At 33.6% G+C, this 21,984-nt stretch overlaps 1 protein-coding gene across 3 annotated transcripts in view; it reads right to left on the bottom strand.

Moving 5' to 3' along the window:
* Nucleotides 1-636: 636 nt before the first annotated feature.
* Nucleotides 637-21,984, bottom strand: part of LOC126881389 (DNA-binding protein Ets97D) — a 95,358-nt gene continuing 74,010 nt past the window's right edge. Inside the window, exons 6-9 of one of the 3 annotated variants that reach the window (XM_050645634.1) lie at nt 20,708-20,907; nt 16,145-16,194; nt 15,910-16,078; nt 637-6,114 (exon numbers count right to left, since the gene is read on the bottom strand). In XM_050645634.1, the coding sequence (XP_050501591.1) occupies nt 5,858-6,114; nt 15,910-16,078; nt 16,145-16,194; nt 20,708-20,907 (676 nt within the window). In that variant the 3' untranslated portion in view covers nt 637-5,857. Of the gene's footprint in view, nt 6,115-6,714; nt 6,955-15,909; nt 16,079-16,132; nt 16,195-20,707; nt 20,908-21,984 lie in introns of those variants that run through there. The other 2 variants (XM_050645633.1, XM_050645635.1) reach the window with 2 other exon arrangements.

The raw sequence follows: 21,984 nt of genomic DNA, 5'->3' as shown, positions 1-21,984 counted from the left end.
AACAACGTATTACGAGAATCTACTTTGGAAGTCACATGGATACATGTATCTATATATATATATATATATATATATATATATATATATATATATATATATATTGGGACCGTGCAAGTTCGGAAAAGCGACACCTGGTTTCATAGCTCGCCAATCATATTGGTCTTGGTTGCTGGATAATTGTCAAGGCCGTAGCCCAAAAAAATTATAAGAAGAAAAAGTAAGATTTAGGTTATGTTATTAAAAGGTAAACAATTGTATGTAGTAAATAAAATTAGTTATTAAAATGCAGTAGGTACTGCAAGCAAAATACAATTAATTAAATATACTTTTATAGAATAATTGCATATCACCTCAATATTGTGAGCAACATATAATTTTTCTTCTTCAATGACAGTAGGTATGAAATATGCGTCAATTTGACAATTTCAATTGACAATAATATGAATTATTTAGAAAGTTGCAAGATTTCTCCGCTATTCGCGCACGATCGTTTCTCGTATCCCCTCCAAGTACTTGCACACCGCGAATATGCTTTGTATTATCCACTATAAAAGATTTAGTTTTATATGATTCCTATGTTAAAGTACACCAAATAGGGAGTTTGTTTAGTATCAAAATAAAAAAAAACACTAAAACTGTATTGAAATATTTTTAATTTCACTTATTTTACAAATGGTACAAAACCTGTATCACAGGACAAAAATTCTGAGACAAATACCTAATAATATTAAACATCTTACTTTTCAATATAATTTAAAAACCGGTTGGGATTAAAATCTGTTAAAGGGGCTACCCTAGTGTAAAAGTACGAAATTCATATACTTCTTTGGGAATTTTTAAACTAAAAAGTACTGTACCAATTGTTTTGAAAATGTGCATGAGCATTTATTATAAAAAGAAGTACATGTAAAACCACTTTCATAAAAAAATATTAAAAATTAAACGATTTATGCGCCAACTTCTAGCACCGTGAAAAATAACATAGCTCCACTGATGGACTGATAGTGATTATTGAAAGTTATTTCCTATACCATCAACTAGGATTTTTGAAAAATATTAAAATTTAGAAAAATGAAGTGTTGAAAAAAAAATTTAAATTAGCTAAAACATTCTCAGTTTCAAAAGCCGCCAAACTGAGATTTTTTATCCAATCAAAAAACTCCTAGTTGATGGTATAGATAGAAAGTAACTTATATTTCAATAAAACTTTGAAATTTTATGTTTAGGATCTCTATTAGTCCCAATCACTGCAGCAGGTTATATGTTGATGGTCATATAATTCAAAAAGTACCCAGTTTTAAATATCTTGGTTGTCATATTACTGAACAAATAGATCCAGATAAAGAGATAAAATGTAGAATCGAGATAGCTCGAACAACATTTTTAAAAATGAAGTCATTCTTCTGTAATGATAATTTGCAACTTTAACTTCGAAAGCGTATGATTAAATGTTACATTTGGTCACTCCTCTTATACGGTGTCGAAGCCTGGACATTAAAAATATCCACCATTAACCGTTTGGAGGCCTTTGAAATGTGGATGCACAAACGTACATTAAAATTACCATGGACGGCTATGCTGACAAATGTGGCAGTCCTTAAGAGAGCAAATGCTACTCGCGAACTGCTTGATAATATCAAATTTAGAAAGATGGCCTATTTTGGACACGTAGTAAGGGGAGACCGATATAATATTCATTCAACTTATTATGATGGGTAAAGTCGAAGAACGTAGAGGAATTGGTAGAAAACAGGCCTCTTGGTTGAAGAATATCAGGGAGTGGACAGGTGTAACGAAAGCAGAGCAACTATTTAGAATAGCTCGAGACGGAGACAGTTTCGCCATGTTAATCGCCAACGTCAAGAGGACTTGATAGGGCACGTTAAGAAGAAGATTATTCATAACAGACTCTAGATAAAACATTTTCCACCTACCTTTATCGAAACTATACTTTTCCTGACCTGATTGTAGGGAGCAAAGTCGTACTTTTCCTCCCTAGGGAGTAAAAGTAAAAGTGACGTCATGGTATGTCATTGATGAAATAATTTATTAACGCGCTATACAATATTCTATTATCTATTACGTAAGTATCTATACATTTTAACGTTTATTTATAGAACACCCTGTATTTTGCAGAATGGTAAAAAACAGTAAATTGTTATTTTAATTTAACAATGTTTACATTATTAATTTGACTTATATTTGACAGTTGACAGTTATAATGTACCTACTTGTTAGTTTTAGTTTTCTAATAAAGTTTGTTAGTTACATAAATACATTATTTAAAAATGAAAAAATTACTTGTTATTTGAGGAAGGTGGAAAAATCATACAATCTGAAAAATGAAAGAATAGAGCTTTTCTTCGATTGTCATTTGTTTCGAGCTTCTGTCAAATGTTGTATAATCCGTGTATAATGTTAATAGACACGTATTATACAACATATGACATGAGCTCGAAACAAATGACTGTGAATGAAAAGCCCTATACTCATGAACGATCACATCAATCACTTATTTTGTATTTGCTGTCTTTTTCTATAAATAACAAACGTTTGTTATAGAAAAAGACAGCAAATACAAAATAAGTGATTGATGTGATCGTTCATGGGTATAGGGCTTTTCATTCACAGTCATTTTTTTCGAGCTTCAGTCATATGTTCTATAATCCGTCTATATTAATGTAATACACAGATTATACAACATATGACAGAAGCTCGAAACAAATGACAATCGATGAAAAGCCCTATTCTTTAATTTTTCCGACTGTATGTATAACATGGGAGTAAAGTGCCTTTAACTCTCTTGAATGATTACTGCCCTCCGGTACGCGTCGGGCAGTAAACTTCATTCTCGGGAGGAAAAGTAGCACTTTCCTCCCTTGTTATACAAATAGCTATTTATGAAATGAGGTTGTTAAGTAGCTTCTAAAAACAAAAATATACAGGGTGTTTAATTTAAGTTAAAGATAATGGACTATGTTACACTTGCTAGAATCACCTTGCATATTCAAATTTATATTATTTCAATTTAAAAGACGGATCCTAGCATTTTTTTATAATTTTCTAAAATAAGGACACAAACAACTTTATTCCATAAGTGGTTTCAATGCATGATTATTATTTCAAAATTTCCCACTATAATATTCATAATACACCATAGATGGCATAAAAGTCATTCATAAAATTCAATGAATACACCATCGATTCAAAAATATAAAAACATACAGGGTGTTCCATTCAAAATAAAGCTTATTATAGACCATGTTAGGCTTGCATGGATCAACCTTGAAGATTTAAATTTATGTTTAAACAGCGCACATTTATATATAAAAATCGATGGGTCTCAGCGTTTTTTAATTTTTTTTTAAACAAGGACACCAATAATTTCATTCCATAAGTGCCTTCCACCCAATCGGGTGTATTCTGTAAAACTTCCGTTAAATTTTAGACGCCTCTAAAATTTTAGCGCCCGTTAAAAATATTTTGGTATTATGTAAATTACGCATCCGTTAAAATCATAACCTAAACCGTTAAAACCCCCGCTAAATCAGAATATTTTAGAGGATGCCAAGACGTGCCCGCTAAATTTTTAGCAGTCCGTTAAATGCAGTTTGATTATTTTTGTTTGGTTATGTTTATATGAATAATGAATAGTAGTTTGTTATTTATGTATTATAATGGAGATAAACATTTTTTTTAAACGGCAAATTAATGGCATTTTATAATGTATTTGGTGAAGAAGTAATACATAATAATGAAAGGTAAGTCTCAGTTAACTTTACAATCGCCATAGGTACCTACTACACATATTATAACAAAATTCTAATTTTAATTAATTACCATTCCATAAGAAGTACCTACCTAGAAATGTGATTGAAAATATAAGTGGAGTGTTGAAATCAAAATGTTTGTTAAAGCTATTAAATTATAATCCTATTATTGCAGGAAAAATGATTTATAATTATTGTAATACATTACAAAAGATGTCAAATGTTTATAATAAAGATGAAGTTCTAGAAGGTTCAGAACCAGATGAGGAAGATGACTTTAATGTAATGGAAAATAGACCATTTGACCAAAATTAGTGTAGAAGAGGAGAAGAAATACGATATGAAATTTTTCAGCAATATTTTAATGTACCTACATATAACTTTATAAATAAAATGTTTAATTGGAAAATATAAGTTTTACTAAAAAATAATTAAATAATAGCTATTTATGTACCAAGTCAGTAAAGTTATTCTTTATGGAACGAGTCTGATATTATGAGCAGAGCGAGCATAGCGAGCGAGGCGAATAACAGACGAGTTCGATAAAGAGTCTTTACTGACGTGGTGCATACAAAATTTTATCGCCAACAATTTGATATTGGTTTAACACTTACGTACATTTCTAGACGTAACAATTCTAGACGTCATAATAATTTCATGACAGTGATGACAGATAACTTTTGCAAGATGGCCGCTTTCGATTTTTAATCGATAGTTATCAATATTGAATAATTGCTAAATCGGTAGTTTTAATTTATTTTATAGGAATAGAATTACAAAATACTACAGAATTTTCCTTTTTAACATAAATTTAATTGATAATATCGCCAATTGTGTACAATATTTTTAATAATTAAAGCAAATAAATTGTAAGTTCACTCAAATACTCGCCATTCGATTACTACTGTCGACGACTTACATTCAATCTCGGTTAATTTGATTAATCGCGACAGGTAAAGTAAAATTCTTCTTTCAGTACAATAAAGTGTTACTTCACTGCCGCAAATGAGTACAATAATGGATGACTTTAGTGACGGTTGGCAATAAATATTATTTTCTAGCAAACTGTCAATTTCTTCTTCTTTCTTAAGATTTTTGGCCTCTGACAGTCAGTTTTTGGTCAATTTCTAGGTTAAAAGGAGTTCAAAAACGATCAACGTGCGACGTTGCAGTATTTATTCCGAAACCTTTTAGAGGATTCCTCTAAAAAATATTTTAGCGGTCCTCTATATACTCTATAATATGTGTTTACAGAATGTCAATCTAAACTAAAAGTTTTGGAGGACAGTTGAAACTTAAATTTTAGAGGCCTCTTAGATTTAACGGAAATGTTACAGAATACACCCCTATATAATTTTTACATTAAAGACTACTGTTAACATCCAATAGTCCTAATTTTATTTGTTCCAAAGTTGTACTAGCTAGAAGATATAATTTAAAAAAATATATCTGTAGAACAATAAAACTATGTAGTAATTTTTTGGCTTAAAACCAAATAGAATATCTCGGTAACTATTAGATTAAATTAAATTCAGGAAACGGCGTTGGAAAAGACTCGATAAGAAGCTTTTTATAAAGGAAAAAAGGTTGAATTGCGATGGGTGTTTTCTGAGATATTCCGCTTTATTTCTATTTCTGAAATAATGAATTTATTAGAAACTTCTGCATCATACTCAACCAAGTACATGATTTTGGTTAACCCTGTAGAAATCAATATTCGAATAATATATTGTTGCAAAGCTGATTAGGATACCTTTCAAATAATTGTCCGCTGATCCCGGTTTGATTTAAAAAAATCGTCGATTACGTAATTACGCCAACACTGATGACGTAATGTCCAACACACTGATTTTTTTAAAGTCGTCTGTTTCTAAAGTAATGAATTTATTCGACATACTAGTTTCATAGTGTTTTGGTAATATTCAAATACCAATCAAATTTTTGACATGGTAATATCACATTCGCGGTAAATCCTACTTATGCCCTATCCTGTCTCTTTCTGGAAAGTTCTTTTCTACGTATGCGCAAACCACGAGCTGTCACTTGCTTACTATTAGGGACAACCTTAGATAAATACAACTTCTTAGTTATGAACAATCTTTCGGGTCACCATTCTTGACCAGATTTGCCAACTCGACTGCACTGTATCCTAAAAGTTGCTTCAAGTCGCACACAAACTTATATACGAACCGCTTGCCATGCACCTTAGATATCATATCACCGTCGTAGTAGTACCTTAAAGCTCTTGATAGTTTTTCATAATTCATCTTTGGTTTGTTTTTCCTGTCTCCCCACAGAGCAGCTACGACTTCAGGGTGATTCAGCCTGAACTCTCCTTCTTTACCTAAAAATGTTATATCGATCGAATTGTAAGGACATTAATAAAGTCAGCTAAATAGAATGTATATACAGTTGAGTCCAGGGTTCTTTTCCCGTGTGTCATTATTACCTGGCGAAATAAAACACATACTTTTTATCTAGCATAATTGTCTTCCACGCATGAAACTAAAGACAAACCAGCTACTGCCTGTTATTAAGTAAAGACACATGTTATTTTTATTAACGCTCTAGACTCAGTACATCGAAAAGAGATAAGGTACAAAAAAGACTTTTGGGACGTTTTCAGATTTTAAGTACAATTTGTGTTTGTGACGTTTCTGGTTTGTTTACTTGTCACTGTCAGTTTGTTGGATTTTTTTGCTGTTTTTTGTCCTGTTTTTGCATTTAGAAGTTATTTATATTACACAAACAGTTGTTTTCACTACTAATTTTATATGGGAGATTGAAATTTTAAGGTAAGTGTATTCTATTTTTCCGTTAATTTCATATAAAGTTAACCTCATTTACAATTAAGGAATGGTTTTGTACAAGTTTCCGTAAAAGAAATAAATAATAAAAAGAAAATATTTTATTGTCCTATATTTATATTATAACCAATATTTAATTACACTAATGATATTATAAGGATCTATTAAGCTGCTTCAAATGTAGATGTATTTCGGCACCAAAATTTTAAAGCAAAACTAACATTTTACATTTTATTTATTTGATAACGTCAAATTTCTTAATATAATCCATGATCGGACCAGTAGCCACTTTCTGTCACTTGCTGTTGCGTGGAATGTTTTCAACTTATTTCGTATGCTCTAAATGATGACGCACGCGTAACGAATCATGGGCTCAACTGTAATAATTAATGAACTTAAAACTTGGAGCACACACAAGCTTTAGTAATCAGTACTGGAAGTACAGTATGAGGCAAAATAATGTTTAATCACAAATATTCATTTTCATATCCGATATTAAACAATCTTTTTATCATCCCGTGTATCACATTAACGCAATTTGTTATTATATTTTTACATGTGCGGGCTAATTTAGTTAACTAATTGCAAATCATAAACAATATTTTTGGCTATGATACATTAATTTTGATGATTGGATAAAAACCTTTGTTCGTTAGTCGCGTGTGCCCTGACCCCAATACTATTGCCACCGAGAAAAGGATACATTTAGAATCATTCATTCGAGTAAAGATGTGGCTTTAAATAATTCATTAGAGTCACCTCCTGGAGACAACATGTAGTCTCAGAGATTATTATCCGTTTAACAGTCAGACCAGTAATACAGTAAGGCTTCGTCGACCAGTAGAATTTTAGGGCTCCCGGGTAGAGTGTTGTATAGAAATAAAATTTCATCTTTAATTTGGTGTTTCAATATCGGCGATCGAAGGTAGAGCTGAGCCGAGTCTATTCATGGTCCTTCTCGAGCAAAAGAAGACATCAATGTGGAAACATCTCTAGCAAGAAGAGACAAACCACAGAGCCACCAACAACTACAGTTGACACCTAACAACACCATCAATAACCAGACGACACAGTGCCCAGGAGACCCAATCTACAGAGCCACTACAGAGCTAGAGAGCCACCTACAGAGCCAGAGAGCCACCTCAGATCCAGAGAGCCACTACAGAGCCAGAGAGCGACTACAGAGCCAGAGAGCAACTATAGAAACAGAGAGAAACTACAGAGTCAGAGAAAGCCACCTATGGAGCCAGAGAGCCACTATAGAGCCAGAGAGCCACTATAGAGCCAGAGAGCCATTACAGAGCCAGAGAGCCACTACAGAGCCAGAGAACCACCTACAGAGCCAGAGAGCCACAACAGAGCCATAGAAAGCTTCTGCAGAGCCAGAGAGCCACTACAGAGCCATAGAGAGTCACTACAGAGCCATAGAGAGCCACTACAGAGCCAGAGAGCCCAATACAGAGGCAGAGAGCCACTACAGAGCCAGAAAGCCACCTACAGAGCCAGAAAGCCACCTACAGAGCCAGAAAGCCACCTACAGAGCCAGTGAGCCACTACAGAGTCAGAGAGCCACCTACAGAGCCAGAGAGCCAACTAGAGTCAGAGAGAGCCACCTACACAGCCAGAGAGCCACTACAGAGCCAGAGAGCCACCACAGAGCCCACTACAGAGCCATAGAGAGCCACTACAGAGCCAGAGAGCCCACTGCAGAACCAGAGAGCCACTACAGAGCCAGAGAGCCACTACAAAGCCATAGGAAGCCACTACAGAGCCAGAGAGCCACTACAGAGCCAGAGAGCCACTTACAGAGCCAGAAAGCCACTACAGAGCCAGAGAGCCACTCTACAGAGCCATAGAAAGCCATCTAGAGAGCCAGATAGAGCCAACCGATAGAGACACCGAGTCTTCACTGAAAATAGGTCTTTCAACATTTACCATTTTTCAAACTGTACAGCCAGAATACTATCAATTTATAAAATATTCCCCTATAAATAATTGTTTGAATTCGAATTAAAACTACAAACAGTTCAATAGAAAATAGATTTGATAGGAAAAAAATAATAAAAAAGATTTTTTAAATATTCTGAATTATCTAATAATCATTCAATAAAATTTGATTTAATCTATAAACAGTTCATTTTCTCAGACTAGCGTTCAAACGTAATTTAATTTCAGAATAGTTTATTGTCCACATTATCAGTGGCGTGCTGGAACTTTTCAAGCGGCCCGGTGATTTTATAGAAAAGCGGCCTCCCATCCTCATTTTACCTTCTATTATCAGGATGTTTTATTCGGTATTTAAAAAAAACAAAAATATAAATTATTTTTTAATCAAACATAAAACTTTGAATTCAATGACCTTTTTCTTAATTTGTTATATTTTTTCATTTAAGAATAATAAATCTTACAAATAATAATAAATTAACATTGACAATATTGTATGCAGTAAGGCAGAAACCATAATTTCCTAAATCAATATAATATGAAATTGATGTAATTAAGGTACATACAAGTAAAATAAAATTGAGAATTTTTCAATTATGTATTAAGTTGAATTTTAGTAAATCAATTATACAAGAGAGTATTTATAATAGATAAATGAGATTTATATAGATAAATGAGAAATTTAAAGAGATAGACCAATTGGTGTACAAATGGTATTACCATTTGTACACCAATTGGTCTATCTCTTTAAATTTCTCATTTATCTATAACCGGGCATACAAATACAAGTACAGTGCAAATACTTTAATTTAATAATATATTTAAAATGTTAATACAACGCAATAATCTAAATATTCTTTTAGACCAGGGTACATCTGTAAAAATATTAGTACATTTGGATGTTGAGAGGTGACTCAAATTTTTTTGCAGAAATTGCTTGAAAATAAATCAAATAATAATTGATTTAATATTGAATAATAATTTGAGTTATCCTCCCTCTCAAAAAGGTCCGGAACATTGTTTAAATAATCAAAATGTCAAAAAATTAGGGAAAAATTCGATTTTTTTCTTGGTTTTTTAATTATAACTTTAAAAGTATTCATTTCCGAGAAAAGTTGTACTAACATAAAAGTTGCGTAATTAAATTTCCTATAATATAAAATTGGTTGAAAATTTAAAAAATAGTCACCCTTGTTGCAAAATACCAATAATTGTGAAAAAAACATACAAAAACAAGTATTCGTATTTTACGTTTTTCAACCATTTATGCTAAACTTAAGACCTTCATATTTCACCCTGAAAAACTTTATGATACAGTAAAACAATACTGTAAATTTCATTAAGATCGGTTTAACAGATTTTGCAAAATAAATTTTGCAATCCAGCTTTCGTAAAAAAAATTCATTTTTTCAAAATGTTACAGGACTGAAAAAAAAGCAGATAGCAAGTTGAAAATTTTTTTGCATACAGAAGTGTACTGTACTTTTCATTCGCAATTTTGCAAAATTAAAATCGATCAACACCACGGCGTCAAGAAATTTTTAAATAAACATTAATTATTGGTGCTACGCGCAGGACAGCGGATAGTTTGCTCTGATTGGGCATTCCAATGACCTTTGATAATGATTGATACATTTTAATTTTTATTACATTTCGATATAAATAAACAAATTTGTTTATTGCAAAATAAAAACACATACTCTATCCTTTGAAATAACACTTTTATTAGCAAAAACTTTCTTTGTTCATATATTTTAACTTAAATAATAAAAGTTTATTATTTTTAAACATATGCAATTGTTTAAACAATATTTCACAAACAATAATAAAATTAGTTTGATTTTTGTGGAATTAAAATATTAAAATACAACAAAATATAGAGTAAGAAAATAATATATTAGATAAAGTTTGGAATAAATTTTGGTGGAAATCAACTTGCGTGAATCGAACACCATTGTCCTGCGCGTAGCACCAAAAATTATTGTTTATTTCAAAAATTTTCTGACGCCGTGGTAATTAATCGATTTTAATTTTAAAAATTGCAAATGAAAGGTACAGTACACTTCTATAAGCAAAAAAATTTTTAACTTGCTATCTGCTTTATTTTCAGTCCTGTAACATTTTGAAAAAATGAATTTTTTTTTGCGAAAGGTGGATTGCAAAATTTATTTTGCAAAATCTATTAAACCGATGTTAAAGAAATTTACAGTATTATTTTACTGTATCATAAAGTTTTTCTGGGTGAAATATGAAGGTCCTAAGTGTATCATAAATGGTTGAAAAACGTAAAATGCGAATACTTGTTTTTGTATGGTTTTTTCGCAATTATTGCTATTTTGCAACTATGGTGACTATTTTTTAAATTGTTAACCAATTTTATATTGTAGGAAATTTAAATACGCAACTTTTATATCAGTACAACTTTTCTCGAAAATGAATACTTTTAAAGTTATAATCAAAAAACGAAGAAAAAATCGAATTCAATCGAACCTTCAATTTTTGACATTTTGATTATTTAAACAATGTTCCGGACCTTTTTGAGAGGGAGGATAACTCAAATATTATTTGATTTATTTTCAAGCAATTTCTGCAAAAAAATTTGAGTCACCTCTCAACGTCCACCTCAAAACAGATCCGCCCTGGACTATTTTGCAATTATTTTATCAAATAATTACTAAACTCTCGATCAATAATTTCCGCATTAAAATAGATTTTTGAGCAAATTCGTCGATTATTTCATCATTTTTAAGCTCATACAAAGATTCTTTTTCTATAGCCATTAGCATACATAAAAGTGTTTTTGTGTTAAAGTCCTTCTTAACCGATTTTGATGTATTTCAATGTTGAAAAGCTTTTTTCGAAAGATATGTACTTGTGTCACTGAAAGAGTTAATAAAAGCTTTATATTATACTATTTAAATTTGGATAAACACGTACTGCTATAAGTTGTACTTATGCAAAACAGCATAACAGCAAGCTATACAATCTTTACACTTTTTAGTGCCACACGGAGGTGAGGTATTCACGATATCAATATTGTCATTTGTTACTTCATGTTCATTATCACTTGGATTAATAATATCATCCTTCATATTTTCTGTAGGCTGAACATATTCATCATTAACTCCATCTTGTATAATCTCAGTATTTTGCAAAATCCTATTTTAATACAATCCATTTATCAGCAAAATCCATGAGTTCTTCTCTAATTGCAGTCGCAGATATGGTAGGATAAAACTTTCTTAATTGTTCAGTAAATGATTTAAATGCCATCAAAGATATACATACCATTTTTTTATTGTATCAAAATTTCTAGGATGTAGAGTGCTAATATCATCATAAAACGATTTGATTTGTAATTTGTCTTGATCAAATCGTTTTTAGATAGGTACTTTCAATAATTCGGTCAAAAATGAGCAAGACGTCTTTCCATTTTTTAATTCTGCAGAGTACATACATGTTTGAAGGAAATTGGAAAACCATAAATATACTTGTATGTATGAAAATAAATAATATTATCTGTAGCAATCTATTTATGTATATAGACCAGCGGTTCTCAATCTGTGGTACATGTACCACTGGTGGTACATTTCATTTTTGAGGTGGTACACAAAACGCAAAAACAGCCAAAATCAGTACCACTATTATAGTTAATTAGATCACCTACTTAGATATGTATTTCAGTTAAGTGGTACCAAAAATAATAAAAAGTATTTGGTGGTACATGACACAAAAAGATTGAGAACCGCTGATATAGACTATAGAGTCTTACTCATTTACTTGTTGAAGTTGAAACTGTATTTCACAATAAAAAAAATTTGATTTTTTTTAATGTTTTATTAATATTATTAGCAAAATTAACATCCGATTAAAAATTAAAAAAACGCATCTAAAAATTTTTGTGAAAACCTATTTGACCGGCCTCGAGAGGCCGCGGCCTCTCGGTGATTGCACCGATTCATTTATATGGCCAGCACGCCACTGCACATTATAGGTATTTATTAAAAATTTGCAATACGAAATATAAAATTTTTCCCTGACCTTACATAACAATGCGCGGTTAACAGTTCAAGTTCAAAAGACTGCGAAATCAGCAAAATCATAACGCTGGTATTAATAAATTGTAGATGGTGACGGTCTATTTATAAACACACAAGGTATACCACATTTAACACGTCAACTGCTGAAGAATTGTAAAGAAAATTTTAATTTATTGCGAATTTGAGAACAAAATACAAAAATCTACAAAACAGAATGGAAAAATAGTATGCAGCACAGTCGGAATTAGGAAATGACATTATAAAGACGACAACAAACATGAAGAAGGATTATAAGAAACGAAAAAATACAGCGTACATTAAGGAACGTCAGGACAAACTAGATGATTATTAAGCGAAGTTTCAAAATAATCACGAAAAATTGCTAGAAGGCGGTTCGACAAAAGACAAATATTTTGAATCAAAATACTACAAACAGGTTTATAAAGTGTTTCTTCTTTCTTCTTCCTACTTTATAAATAGGCTCAATGCCTGTTTTACTTCGGTTTTTAGCTTCAATTGACATTGTCTGACCATCTTTTCCTCGGTCGTCCCAATGATCTTCCATTTGGCGATTTGTCTCTTGCTATTCGTACCATTCTATTTTCTGTCATTTTTTCTATGTGTTGATTCCATTCTATCTTTCCTCTTTTGGTCCACATCTTTATTTTGTCTATACCACATCTCGCTCGTATTTCCTCACTTCTTACTCTGTCTCTTAGAGTTTGGTTTGTTATTTTTCGTAAGACTTTCATTTCTGCTGTTTCCAGCAGTTTTTGTGTTTTCGCCGTATCTGCTCTTGTTTCCGCTGTGTACGTCATTATCGGTCTTATTGTTGACTTATATATCCTGGTTTTCGTTTCTATTGTGAGGTATTTGTTTCTCCAGATTGTGTTGTTGAGACATCCTGCTGCTCTGTTCGCCATGTTCACCTGTTTTTGTACTTCTTCTTCCACTTTTCCGTAGCTTGACAGTTTTACTCTTAAGTATTCCGTTTCCATCACTTGTTCTATTATTTTGTTATTTACGACCAGTTTACATCGTCTCGGTTCCGCTGATATTACTATCGATTTAGTTTTCTCTGTTGACATCACCATGTTGTATATGAGAGCCGTATCTTCGAATTCTTCGAATAAAGTGTTTCCCTTTTCTAAAGAGAGGAAAATCCCCGAAAGTAAAGGAAATACAAATAATAAAACAAAAAATTGAGGAACTCGTATTACGAGGAAATTGTATTACTACAAAAAATGCACAAAAGTTGCAGGGGGACGAAGAATTGCAGTCAGAGCTAAAAGAACATATGAAGAAAATAAATACTCTCATGATTGAAGCAACAATAAATGAGGAGCTAGACTCGTTGGAGAATAGAGAACTGGAGAGAATAACATACTTACAGAAAAATATCAAGGAAACGTTAAAGAGGATACGGCCAGGAACGGAACGGCCAGACAGTACACAGAGGAGAGACGTCATAACGCTCACTCAGGTAAAACCCGGAGTTCGAAGGAAAATATGAAACGTGGAGAACTTTCCACGATCTGTTCACAAAACTGATACATGAAAATAACCGGTGCCGCCCAAAATCCCGACAGCCAAAATCCCGACAGCCAAAATCCCGACGGCCAAAACACCGACACGCCAGAATCCCGACACGCCAGAATCCCGACAGGACAAAATCTCGACATGCAACAATCCTCGCATAAGTAAAAATTCCGACTTTTGTTTAATACTTTTAATACAAAATACTTTTGTTTAGTAACAAAAAATAAAAAACAGATGGCCATAAACAAAAAACAAGAAATAAATGTAATTATATTTTAAAATAAACTTATCAAACCTGTCGGGATTCTGGCCTGTCGGGATTTTGGCCTGTCGGGATTCTGGCGTGTCGGGATTTTGGCCGTCGGGATTGTGGCTGTCGGGATTTTGGCTGTCGGGATTTTGGGGTAGACCCGAACATAACCAATTATCGAACGCAGAAAAAATGCAGTACCTCAAAACACAAGTAAAAGGGGAACCGAACAGAATGATACAGCACCTACACATAGCAGAAGCCAACTATGAAGTGGCCTGGAATATGCTAAAGGAAAGATATGAAAACCCGAAGATGATATTATTTAAATTAATAGACAGGATGCTCCAAGCGCAGGAAGTAAAGGAAGCTTCTGCTAGAACACTGAAATCGCTACACGATACCTTCCACGAATGCCTGGTAGCCATCGGAGGCTTAGGAGCAGACACAGAATCATGGAGCCCGTTAATAGCCAGAATAAGCATAACAAAATGGGACTACGAAACCAGGAGACTTTACGAAAACCACATCGGGGACAGTAGAGAGATATCGACTTACAAATCGACGCAAACATTCATACAGAGAAAATTCCAAACATTGGAACTGTTGGAATCAGAAAAGAAACAGGAGAATCAAGGAGGAATGGGAAGGAGAACAAGAATAAATAGTGTAATGTGCAACGGAGATCACGGAGTAGCACACTGCAGGGAATTTCTGTAGCTCAGTACAAGAGACCGGAGCAGAATAATAAAAGAAAAAGGATGGTGTACGAATTGCTTAGCACATAAGAAGGAAAAACAATGTCCCTCACAGCAGAGATGTAAACAATGTGGAGGAGAGCACCACACAATGATACATTACGAAACAAAAAACCTGGGCAATAGAACCCAAATGAGAGGAAAAGAGAACACATACAAGAAAGAGATGGAAGAGATTCGAACAATAGGAGAAATGGGTACCACCCTGACAGTTACAGGGGAGGAAACAGCTATTCGAGCAATACAAGAGAACCGAACAACGGAAGGCGAGAACATACACAAGCGAACAATGGGCACAGGAACGGCAACACACAACAACGAGGTCAGAATTAAGTTAACTGTGCAATCCATAAGGAAGGAAAAGCCCTTCTTGCCACAGCAATTGTACGCATAAAAGATGCAAAGGGAGACTCTCACATAATGAGAGCACTCATAGACCAAGGTTCACAATGTTCATTTATCACGGAACAAGCGGCGACAGCGTTAGGAACACATAGGCAGCCAATACAGGCAACAATATCAGGAATAGGCTCGTCGGGAGAAAAGACAGCGAACTGAATCATGAAGCTACTCATTAAAACCCACTTCCAAAGTAACTTCACGATGGAAACCGAGGCGTTAGTATTACCAAAAATAACCAAAGATTTACCTGTACAGGATATACTGGTATGGGAATATAATGAGAGAAACGCACTACTACACTACTACAACGGCGAAAATAGGGAAGTAAAGGAAAAAGAAGCAGACACTGAAGAAAATAAATTGTATAAAAGAATAAAAGTAATCCAGACATATACAAACCTATCCATTGAATAACATTCTTATGCTGCCTATCAGTCAGTAATTCCAGAAGAAATTGCCAGAGTTGTATTTGACCATTACTTCCATTTTTATTATTTAAAGTCATTGATGGATCAAAGTACCTAATGTTTGTCGAATAATTAAGAATTTTCAAATCTTTTTTTCCAGTCTAAAACATAGGTTAGTTAAAAAATATATAAGTTAAATTATTTGTATTAAATACCTTATTATTTACCTTTACAATTTTAGGAAGGATTCTTTTGGGTGGATCTTCCTTTTTCGTTGCTAAAAAAAACAGATGTGATTTCAATAAAGCAAAAAAATAACATGAGAATGATTATAGTGATATCCTCATCGTCATCATCTTGGTGCTACAGCCCTTAGAGGGCCTCGACCTTGAATGAATGGTTTTTGAAGAAAATAATATCAAAGTATAGAGCGCATTTTTAAATTTTCTTAAAAATCTTCCTTTTTCTCCATGTAAATCGAAAATGATATAGTACAAAAATGTAGGATTTCTTTAGATAAAAATTTTGTTTTTGTATTTCATTACTAAACCTCTTATTATTTTCAAGTTACATGGAGAAAAAGGAAGATTTTTAAAAAAAAATTTAAAAATGCGCTCTATAATTTCAATGGTGTCATTTTTCAATGAAAATGGCCAATTTTCAACCACGAATAACTCAAAAATTATTGAGTTTTCAAAAAAAATTATGCAACAGTGTTTAAGCTTTTATTTTAGACTTTGAATTAGGGGATAAGTAGAGGCTTTTCCCAAAATTTCATTAAAATCCATGCAGTAGGATAGAATTCGGAGGTAATATCCTGTTCTTGCTCTCATTGACTGGCGTAATTATCAAAATGATTTTGGTAGTATCTACTGCTGTGCTATTTATACACTGAATATACAGTTTGTCAATTTGAAAAGGTACCGCTCTCTATAACTTGGTACCTATATAAAATCTAAAAATATGCAAAAACCGTTAACTTTGTTTCTGATGGGAAATTTTGTAGACCAGTTTTCAACTAAATTATACCAACTCTCTAGCGGGGGCGGACACAACTCCCAATATCTTTAATGGAAAGGGGGGTTGAGTGATACCTTATTTAAAAAGTCGTTCCACTACCTTTTCAAAAATAGCACATACATTACATTTCTTTTCAGTACTTTTGGAAAAATCTTGGACTCAATACTCCAAAAAACTTTTGGAGTTCTGAAGTCGGTACTTAATATCTTTACGGTTTTACTTGATTTTTCCAAAAATACTCCAAAAAATATTCCAAAAATACTCAAAATACTCCAATACTCAAAAAAATCTTCAATTTGGAGTTCAATACTCCAAAAAAAATTTCGAGTTCTGAACTTGATACTTAATACGTGGGCAGTCCGATAAGTACTTAGCCTACAAAAGAAAAAGGAACATTTTGGAAAAGTGACAATTTATTTCTCTACATAGTATCCTTTTAGCTAGACACACTTTACCCAGCGAAGCTCAAACTTCTTTAACCCGTCTGAAAAATACCTTTTCTAGAGGTCTGCAAAATAGGCCTCCGTGGCGGCGACGACCTCCTCATTCGACTTAAATTTCTGCCCAGCGAGTGTATTTTTCAAATTGAAGAATCTCAGATGCAGAATCCACCAATTTAATAAGAATTAAAAATGGTAAATAGTATTTTAAAACTGAGATTTTTCGTGTTGAAAGTTCTTACTGGTACATCCTTAATCTGCGACTTTTTCAATTAATAAGACAGCAGACGACGAATATAGAAAACGAAAGGGAAACGATCACATTTCGCTTTCATTCGTCTAGGAAAAACGGACAGCAGAGGAACTTTCAGTACTCAAATGCGAGTAAAGGAAATAAAAATAATAAATGATGGTTTTGCTTGTTTTCGATTCAGAGGGTTGCACACCAGCTAGATAGGCTGTTTCTACCATTTCAGGCGTCCTCAGTAGCTTTCGTTAGTGTGCCTACCTCTGGGCCGAAAAACAGCTCTACCATCATTTTAAAGGGAATCTGAAAAATAATTCAAATTTCCCATCAAACGCGATACAGCGACATCTACTAACAAATTGAAGAATCTCAGATGCAGAATCCACCAATTTAATAAGAATTAAAAATGGTAAATAGTATTTTAAAACTGAGATTTTTCGTGTTGAAAGTTCTTACTGGTACATCCTTAATCTGTGACTTTTTCAATTAATAAGACAGCAGACGACGAATATAGAAAACAAAAGGGAAACGATCACATTTCGCTTTCATTCGTCTAGGAAAAACGGACAGCAGAGGAACTTTCAGTACTCAAATCCGAGTAAAGGAAATAAAAATAATAAATGATGGTTTTGCTTGTTTTCGATTCAGAGGGTTGCACACCAGCTAGACAGGCTGTTTCTACCATTTCAGGCGTCCTCAGTAGCTTTCGTTAGTGTGCCTACCTCTGGGCCGAAAAACAGCTCTACCATCATTTTAAAGGGAATCTAAAAAATAATTCAAATTTCCCATCAAACGCGATACAGCGACATCTACTAACAAATTGAAGAATCTCAGATGCAGAATCCACCAATTTAATAAGAATTAAAAATGGTAAATAGTATTTTAAAACTGAGATTTTTCGTGTTGAAAGTTCTTACTGGTACAACCTTAATCTGCGACTTTTTCAATTAATAAGACAGCAGACGACGAATAAAGAAAACGAAAGGGAAACGATCACATTTCGCTTTCATTCGTCTAGGAAAAACGGACAGCAGAGGAACTTTCAGTACTCAAATCCGAGTAAAGGAAATAAAAATAATAAATGATGGTTTTGCTTGTTTTCGATTCAGAGGGTTGCACACCAGCTAGACAGGCTGTTTCTACCATTTCAGGCGTCCTCAGTAGCTTTCGTTAGTGTGCCTACCTCTGGACCGAAAAACAGCTCTACCATCATTTTAAAGGGAATCTGAAAAATAATTCAAATTTCCCATCAGACGCGACACAGCGACATCTACTAACAAATTGAAGAATCTCAGATGCAGAATCCACCAATTTAATAAGAATTAAAAATGGTAAATAGTATTTTAAAATTGAGATTTTTCGTGTTGAAAGTTCTTACTGGTACATCCTTAATCTGCGACTTTTTCAATTAATAAGATAGCAGACGACGAATATAGAAAACGAAAGGGATTGTATTTTTCAAGTTTGGAAACTAATAATCGTCGCACGGGGCCAAGTCTGGAGAATACGGTGGATAGGGCAACAGTTCGTAGCCCAATTCGAAAAATTTGGCCATGGCGACGGCGGAGGGGTGAGCCGGTGCGTTGTCATGGTGGAAGAGCACTTTTTTCTTTGCCAAATGGGGTCGTTTTTTCTTTAATTGGGCGTCGAATCGGCCCAATAATTCGGCATAATAGGGTCCTGTGATCATTTTGCCCTTCTCCAAGTAGTCGATGTAGATCACACCTTGTGAATCCCACAAAATGCTGGCCATCACTTTTCCGACCGATTGGACAGTCTTCATCTTTTTCGGAGAACGTTCGCCGGGTTATGTTCATTCTTTTGACTGTTCCTTGGTTTCTGGTTTATACCAGTGAATCCATGTTGGGCCGACGGTTATGAAACGACGTAAAAACTCCTTTGGATCACACTTAAATAGCGTCAAACACTGCTCTGAAGTGGTCTCACGGTTGCGCTTATTGTCTGAAGTGAGCAAACGCGGCACCCATCGCGCCGACAGTTTTCTCAGGCCCAAAATTTAATGCAGGATATGACCTACGCGGTCTTTCGAGATGCCTACTGTGTCAGCTATCTCGCGCACCTTCAGTCGGCGGTCTGCCAATACAAGGTCGTGGATTTTTGTCACGTTATTCTCCGAGGTAGCCATTTTCGGGGCACTTGCGCGTGGCTCATCAAAAACCGAAGTTTGTCCACGTTGAAACTCATTAAACCAATTTTTGACAGTTGCCATCGAAGGAGAAGAGTCACCGTACACAGCATCCAAGCGCTCTTTGATTTCGCTGCGTGATTTCCCTTCCAAAAACAAGAATCGAATCACCGACCGGTATTGTTCTTTTTCCATTTTATTAAAATCCTCGGACACGCTAACTTCCACACGCAATCACAACAATACTATAATTTCGATTTGGCTAAAATTTTCACATTAGCCGTCGACTAGAAAGCATTAAATGATAGTACACTTCATTTGCGATAGTGGCGCCATCAGGCGGAGAGGCTAAGACTTATCGGACTGCCCTAGTACCTTTACGGTTTCCCTTGATTTTTCCAAAAGTACTTTGGAAAGTACTACTTTTCCAAAAGAAATGTAATGTATGTGGTATTTTTGAAAAGGTGGTTGAACGACCTTTTAAATGAGGTATCACTCAACCCCCTTGCCATTAAAGATTTTGGGGGTTGTGTCCGCCCCCGCTAGAGCATTGATGTAATTTAGTTAAAAAGTGGTCTATAAAATGTCTCCCTCACAAACAAAGAGTTGCTTTGCATATTTTTAGATTGTGTATAAGAACCAAATTATAAAGGGTGATACCTCTATTTTTTGAGTTCTGAACTCGATACTTAATATATTCACAGTTTTACTTGATATTTCCAATTATAAGTATCTAATAACTTTAGAGATACATCCACTGATTCGATGTTTATGTTATGTAGGGAGACCACGTTTTTGTAGTTCTCATTTGCTCTAATAACTTTAATCTATAGTAAGTAACGTAACCCAAATATCTATAAACTTTTTGTTAACAAAATAAATAGAACACCCAGGAAATAAACACCCGGCAATATAAAACAATATCACAAAAACTTACCAACAAGCTTCATTTTTCTTAATAATTCAATATGCGTCCAGAAAATGTCTCCAGGATCGCTTGGAACGATTTTTTGAAAGTCTTCGATAGTCAGAGCAACCAACTGCTTGCCGTCCATTAACCAGTCGTTCAGTTTTATATTAGTCAGATTAAACTGGCGTACAGCCCATTGTACCCAATGTCTAACATGAAGAGCAGTCCTAAAAACATTGAAATATGTACATAATTAATTATCTCAACGTATGCAGTTAAATATACAGTAAACGCCACGCTACTAGATACATGGGTAAACTAGAAGTCAAGCAATAAGCAATGCACGTAATTTTCCCCTTGTTCTAAATTTGAAAAAAATATAAATATAGGGAATAATCATATTTTTTTGAAATGCCATTCCTATTACAGTGAGCATTTTATTGGCTAGTAGTGACGATTATATATATGACGTCATTATTATATTTGGTCAGATGGTAAATGGCAATCTTCTTTTCATGAGCATTTTTCAGTGCGTCACAAATGATAGAAAAAAAGGTAAGTCAGTGATAATATACATTTTAGTGACATGACATTTTAGTTAAATCTGACAGTTGTCACATTTTATTTGCAATTTGGCATAAAAACAAATCAATTGTGTTTATTGCATTTATAAAATGGTATTTTCTTTGATTTGTATAGTCTTATAAATTGTACAGATTATATTCGTAGATATATTATATAATTCGTAAATAATTTTTTTCGATTATAGCGCCATCTATTGACAACTAGAATAAATGTTATAAATGTCACCAATGAAATGTAATCACCGACGTGCGTTTTTTCTTTCACATGAAATGAAATCGAAAAACTGTGACGCACTGAAAGATGCTCATGAGAAAAAGCATAATTAGTAACTGACGTCTGTCATAATATTGTAGTTGTAGATTAAAGGGTAATTCCATGTCAAATCACTCAATTTTGGAGCAAAAAAAATTTTGGATCCTCGATTTTTCTGAAAATTGGTATATAGCTTCTGCGGGACGTAAAAATAAGATATTTAAGGTCAAGTCATTTAAATTGATTGTGTTCATCTACTGGCAATTCTCGCTAAAGTCCGTGTCAGACATCAAATAATTTGATCAAACAGTTTGAGCAAACTGAGAAAACGACGTCACAAACGGCAGTTTGTTCAAATTCTAAAAATCTAGCTGCCACACTAACAGTCTAATTTGATCAAATTTTTTATTGAGGGTTATCTAATGTCTTATTTGTACTTTATTTAAAATTCAAATTTTTCTTATCCT

The sequence above is a fragment of the Diabrotica virgifera genome, chromosome 3 (genome assembly GCF_917563875.1).
Source record: "Diabrotica virgifera virgifera chromosome 3, PGI_DIABVI_V3a".
Lineage (NCBI taxonomy): Eukaryota > Metazoa > Arthropoda > Insecta > Coleoptera > Chrysomelidae > Diabrotica > Diabrotica virgifera.
This window is presented reverse-complemented; position numbering and strand designations above follow the sequence as displayed.